Source organism: Oryx dammah, unplaced genomic scaffold (assembly GCF_014754425.2).
Source record: "Oryx dammah isolate SB20612 unplaced genomic scaffold, SCBI_Odam_1.1 HiC_scaffold_1644, whole genome shotgun sequence".
Lineage (NCBI taxonomy): Eukaryota > Metazoa > Chordata > Mammalia > Artiodactyla > Bovidae > Oryx > Oryx dammah.
In genome coordinates this window covers 189-6,701 of record NW_024071756.1, presented here as the reverse complement: position 1 = coordinate 6,701, position 6,513 = coordinate 189, and the positions used below count along the sequence as shown (strand labels likewise).

Sequence of the window (6,513 nt, the reverse complement as noted above, 5' to 3'; positions counted from 1 at the left end):
TTCCTACTTTTGCATTCCAGTCCCCTATAATGAAAAGGACATCTTTTGGGGGTGTTAGTTGTAAAAGGTCTTGTAGGTCTTCATAGAACCGTTCAACTTCAGCTTCTTCAGCATTACTGGTTGGGGCATAGACTTGGATTACTGTGATATTGAATGGTTTGCCTTGGAGACGAACAGAGATCATTCTGTCATTTTTGAGACTGCATCCAAGTACTGCATTTCGGACTCTTTTGTTGACCATGATGGCTACTCCATTTCTTCTGAGGGATTCCTGCCCGCAGTAGTAGATATAATAGTCATCTGAGTTAAATTCACCCATTCCAGTCCATTTTAGTTCGCTGATTCCTAGAATGTCAACGTTCACTCTTGCCAGTGGGAATCCCTACCTGTGCTCAAATCCTAGCCCTGCCATTTCCTGTGTGACCTCTGGGCAAGTTACTTGACTTCTCTGGGCCTCAGTTTCTTCAACTACAAAATGAAGATGATAGTAGTACCTATTTCAAAGGGCTTTTTGGAGGACTAAATGAGTTCATACATGCAAAGCTCTTAGAGCAGCACCGGGTACAATGGAAATGCTACGAAATTGTCTGTGGTGACTATCATTGAGACTTTTTAAAACAATATATTAAAAAAATATTTATTTGGCTACATCATGTCTTATCTGAGGCACACAAGATCTTCATTGCATCATGACTGATCTTTCTTTGCTTGGCTAGATATTTCTTATTTCTTCAATCTCATTTTAGGCCTTCTCTTCTCCAGGAAGCATCCTCTAAACCCCTCTGCTAAGCTGCTGAGTCACTTCAGTCGTGAGTCACTTCAGTCATGTCCGGCTCTGTGCAACCCCACAGATGGCAGCCCACCAGGCCCCTCCATCCCTGGGATTCTCCAGGCAAGAACACTGGGGTGGGTTACCATTTCCTTCTCCTAAACCCTTCAGTGGGGGTAAATGGCCCTTCTCTGGGCTGCTTTCCTTCTTCTTTAGCATTATATAGAAGTTATTTTTTTTAATTGAAGCATAGTTGATTTACAGTGTTAATTATGCTATACAGCAACCATGATTCAGTTGTATATACATATATACATTCTTTTTAAAAGTCTTTTCCATTATGGTTTATCACAGTATATTGACTATAGTTCCCTGTGCTATACAGGAGGACCTTTTTTATCCATACTATATGTAACAGCTTACATCTGCCAACCACAGCCTCCCACTCCCTCTCTGCCCCAGCCACCTCCCCATAGCAACCACCAATCTGTACTCTGTCTGTGATTCTGTTTGTTTCATGGAGAAGTTCATTTGTATCATATTTTAGATTCCACATCTAAGTGACATCATATAGTATTCATCTTTCTCTTTCGGACTTACTTCACTTAGTATGATAATCTATAGTTGCATCCATGCTGTTGCAAATGGCATTATTTCACTCTTTTTTATGGCTAAGCAGTATTCTACTATATATATATATATGTGAAAGAAAGAAAGTGAAAGTTTGCTCAGTTGTGTCCGACTTTTTGCGACCCCATGGACTGTAGCCTGCCAGGCTCCTTTGTCCATGGAATTCTCCAGGCAAGAATACTGGAGTGGGTAGCTGTTCCGTTCTCCAGGGGATCTTCCCAACCCAGGGATCAAACCCATGTCTCCTGCATTGCAGGCATATTCTTTACCAACTGAGCCAGCAAGGAAGTGCCTGTATACATGGACCACATCTTTATCCATTCATCTGTCAATGGACATTCAGATTGTTTCCATGTCTTGGCTATTGTGAATAGTGCTGCTATGAACACAGGGGTGCATGTATCTTTTTGAATACTTTTGTCGGGATATATACCCAGGAGTGGGATTGCAGGATCATGTGGAAGTTCTGTTTTTAGTTTTCTGAGGCGCCTCCATACTATTTTCCACAGTGGCTGCACCAACGTACATTCCCACGCTGGATGATTCTCTTTTCTCCACACCCAGAAATTACTTATTTTTGTTCACTCAAAAATTATGTGTGAACCCAGCCGCGTACAAAGACATTCAACATACACTTATTAGCTGAGTAAGTGTATGTTGAGCTGAGTAAGTGTATTTGCTGAGTACAAAGACATTCTACATACACTTATTGCTGCTGCTAAGTGGCTTCAGTCACGTCCGACTCTGTGCAACCCCATAGACGGCAGCCCACCAGGCTCCTCTGTCCCTGGGATTCTCCAGACAAGAATACTGGAGTGGGTTGCCATACACTTATTAGCTGAGTTAAATGTATGTTGAGCTGAGTAAGTGTATTAGCTGAATAAGCGTAGCTGCCACTGAGCTGGCTCCAGGTAAATCCCTATGAACATTTGTCTTTAGCGCCCTCTACCTCCTCCATCATGTCCAAGACCACCCTCCTGCATCCCTGGCCCCAGTTCATGTTCAGTATCACTAATCAGTGTAACTGAAAAAGGACATTAGCTTAGAGTATGGGGTATGTTTATAGATCAAGGGAAGACTCCTAAAGCATCATCTGCGTCCATGGATTTGCTCAAGTCCAATCACTTAGGGCTTCCCAGGTGGCCCAGTGGTAAAGAATCTGCCTGCCAAAGCAAGAGATGCATGTTCTATCCCTGGGGTTGGGAAGACCCCTTGGAGGAGGAAATGGCAACTCCAGTATTCCTGCCTGGAGAATCCTATGGACAGAGGAGCCTGGCAGGCTATATAGTCCATGGTGTTGCAAAGAGTCAGACACAACTGAGTAACTGAGCAAGCATACAATCACATAGAATGTGGCTGTATACCATGAATGTGAGCTGAACTCTGTCCTCTGATAGTCCCAGCATGGAAATGAGTGAGAGCAAGACCTTGAAAAACAGAATCACAGTGCAGCGTAGAAACATGCCCAAAGGGAAAGGCCTGTTTGGGAGAGTGAGAGCAGGGAAGTCTCAGGATTACAAGACGGGTCAAGGTGTTTGCTTCAATTTAAGACCTTCCCCCTCTTTTTACTACATCAGCACTTTGGGAAGGTATTTAATGATGATATACCCCAACCTACATTTATCCTTCAAGACACCATTCCTCTTTGCTAGAATTTATTTGGCCATGGGTGGATCAAAGCTGGGTCAGAGTCTCACCTATGGGAATTTGGAATTAAGACAGTCTCTTCACATGGTAAGAACTATCTGCAACAGTAAAGTTAGGGGTGGCCAGACTATACAAGGTGGGCCAGTTCAGTTCAGTCACTCAGTTGTGCCCTACTGTTTGCAAATAGAAATGGAAGATAAAAGAGTACTGATGTCTCTCCTGTCCTGGTCTCAGTGCCCTTCTGTCTGTCCTCAGATGCTGATAAAGTCCCCTTACCCTATATTCTTAAAATAATCCTTTTCCCTTTCTGAAGTCTAGTCATCAGGGTTGCTATCACTTACGATCAAAGCATCCTAACTAATATAACAGTGGTTCCCAAACTCTGTGCTAAGGTACCCTAGGGCACTTGATTACATTCATGGGGGTACTTTGTTACTCTCACGTGGATCAACTTGTTGCAATGCTTTTAATTATTTCTTTCTCGGTGTTGTATGCTGTTTGTTGGTGAAGAATGTTTGCTGATCACTAAGGAAAAGACTCTGATGCTGGGAGGGATTGGGGGCAGGAGGAGAAGGGGACGACAGAGGATGAGATGGCTGGATGGCATCACTGACTTGATGGATGTGAGTCTGGGTGAACTCTGGGAGTTGGTGATGGACAGGGAGGCCTGACGTGCTGCGATTCATGGGGTCACAAAGAGTCAGACACAACTGAGCGACTGAACTGAACTGAAGGAGATGAGGCAGGTTGAAAAGATGGTCAGGTATACCTGAGGGAAGAAGCAGGGTATTCAGGTTGACCATCTGACCCTAACAGACAGGAGAACAGGCCAGCAGGGGGTCCAGGTATGGGGAGCAGAGTGCTCCCACCAGTTTATACATTTTTGGAAAGGGAGTTGATCCTACGTCCACCAGCTGGGTGATGAGCAAATCTAACCAAGTATTCATGTGTAAGTTTATTTAAAAAGAAAAATCTTAATTATGCTGAATTTTTGGTGTGCAGAAGACTCAAATTAGAGAGCTTAAAATAAGAGATAAATAATAATATGTTGACATGTCTATCTTGTGACCATATAGGGAGAAAATGAATATGAAATAATTGAAAAATCTGACATTTATAAATCAAAAGGTTAAGCTTTGCTAAAATTCACTGTACAAAGAATACACCACCAGGGGTGCAGCAGGGGGAGGTAGCTCAGCTTTATTTATGAAAAAAAATAACTGACAAAACAATAAAAAACCAAAACTAAAAGGACATTTTTAATTACAGTGTGAGCTGAAGTGTTGTATTTTTTTATGAATTTGATTTTAAAAAGAGAAATATCTGACATCACCAATGGGTAGGTCCTTAATCCACTTTTAAATCTTTTCCCACAAGCATGGCAGTCACAGGGTGCATGGATGCCTTGTGCTCCTGGTAGGTACGGATGGCTTGATCATGGGATTTGTCAAAGGCAGCAAGGTCCCTGCATTAAAAAAAAAAAAAAAGATAATGACTTGTTGACTTGTTTTGGCAAATTTTATTATGCTTGCAAAGCAAACATTAATAATAGATATATCAGGTTATACTTTTTTCAGAATTCCTGTCAAATTCATAGTCAAAATAATTTCACTGAGGTATTTTTAAATTGTATCTTGTGGCCAAGATAACAACTTTTTTCAATTTTACCAAGCATTCCTTTATTAAATGTCAAGCAACCTAGTCTTCTACTTAATTGCAACATTTGAATTAAACAGGTTTGGCTTTACCTGCTTGATCTTTCTTGCATTTAACTTCAGACACTTTTTTCTTGTGCTTCCCTACTCACCAATGATCTTCTACTTGATTTTAAAGATCTTCCTGTGTATATAAGATTGCCTTCAATTTATTTCCTTTTCAGCAGCATCTAATCCTATTTGGCTGGCCCATAACAGATAATCTTCTTAAAAAGCTAACAAAATCATCTCAAATTTAAAACATTCAGAAGTGTTAACTCCTTTTCCAAAATTATATCTATAATCTTTAACACAGTTAAAAATATTATTTTTAGATTGCACTTTACAAAGTATTATAGCAACAACAAAAATATCTGTTTAAGATTTTTCTTTCCCATTCTTAATGTAAAGTCAAAGCACAGTAAGACTTGGTTCTTACTTGAATAAGGGCCGTGTAAACTTCATCCTTCCTTGTTCAGTTGCCATTTTTAGAGCCAAAGGAATTGCTTCCTCCCATTTCGATTGAATGCAGAGTCGTAACCATCTAAAAGGAGGATTTTAGGGGAAATGGGGTGGGAAATGAGGTGGAAACAGGATATGACAGGCATATCTGAAAACTTTTGTAATGATAAATAATCCCATTATAGCTGCACTGTACACCACTTTATATTATGTCCTTCTTCTGAGAATCTCAAATCCTTATATGTATCATTCAATAATTGGAGAAGAGAAGGAAGAGAGTGTGTTCTTGAAAATACCATGATTTAGAATTTGGATTCTGTAGGTGCTCATGGGTCTAACATATGCAATTTATGAAGGAATTAAACTTTGATTCAGGCTTATACTACCAAATTTAAATTAAGAAAGATGGACAGAATCAAAGATTTCTGGATGTTCCCATTTCAGAGCCCGTTTGGTTAGTTGTGGAAGAGTGCTGATTTACCACTGGATCCTTAATTCTAATTTTTTTAAAGGCAAGAAAAGCTTACAGAAAATTCTAACAAAAATTAATATGATCATATTATAGACACTGCAACTATTCCTTAAAGACCACTATAATTCTGTATGTAGATGCAGTAAATTTAACAAGGATTTCTTGAGACTCATGTATGTCTCATATGCTGCTTCCCCTTTCTCTACCTGTTAAACTAGTTTTCCACTTTCTTCCACAGAGACAAGTTAAAATGATGTACCTGAATCGTATTTCAGAATTGTTAATGGCATTGAAGTTGTACACCTCTTGCATTCGCTTTATGTGCCCCAATGGAAGAGGTGCCTAGAGCAAAATAAAGAAGTATAATGTATCATTTCAACAGGATTCCTTGGAAGAAAGGAGTGGGAGAGAAATTCTTAGCTAGATTAAAATCCTCAAGTGTATAATATAGCAATAAGTTAGATAAAAATAAACAAATGCATACTAAGATAAATTTTGTGCCAACTTATTCTGAATATGGATGTCCTGCTAGAAGGCAAAGTGTCAGTCACTCAGTCGTGTCCAACTCTTTGCGACCCCACAGACTGTAGCCCATCAGGCTCCAAAGAATTCTCCAGACAAGAATACTGGAGTGGTTAGCCATTTCCTTCTCCAGGGGGTCTTCCTCACCCAGGTCTCCTGCACTACAGGCAGACCTTTACCATCTGAGCCACCAGGGAAACACTACGAGCCCAGGGTTAATTTAAGTTGCAAGACACACAGAGAATTAAATGAGAAGTACTCTCTTGAGACTTTTGGATGTATATAAATAGTAGCTTTTAGACCCTTTCCAGAATCTT

At 40.2% G+C, this 6,513-nt stretch overlaps 1 protein-coding gene across 1 annotated transcript; it reads right to left on the bottom strand.

Moving 5' to 3' along the window:
• Positions 1-4,221: 4,221 nt before the first annotated feature.
• Positions 4,222-6,224, bottom strand: LOC120859574 (leukotriene A-4 hydrolase-like). Its single transcript, XM_040235630.1, has 3 exons — positions 5,934-6,224; positions 5,180-5,284; positions 4,222-4,511 (listed from the first exon to the last, which is right to left on the bottom strand). The coding sequence occupies exons 1-3, from the start codon at positions 5,984-5,986 to the stop codon at positions 4,394-4,396; spliced, it is 276 nt and encodes a 91-aa protein (XP_040091564.1). The 5' UTR covers positions 5,987-6,224; the 3' UTR covers positions 4,222-4,393.
• Between the last annotated feature and the right edge of the window lie 289 nt (positions 6,225-6,513).

Coding starts and splice junctions, on each gene's coding strand:
- LOC120859574 (XM_040235630.1), bottom strand. CDS start 5,986: ATGCAAGAGGTGTACAACTTCAATGCCATTAACAATTCTGAAATACGA. Junction 5,285..5,933: donor AATTCTGAAATACGATTCAG/GTACATCATTTT, acceptor TCCTCCTTTTAG/ATGGTTACGACTCTGCATTC. Junction 4,512..5,179: donor TTTACACGGCCCTTATTCAA/GTAAGAACCAAG, acceptor TTTTTAATGCAG/GGACCTTGCTGCCTTTGACA.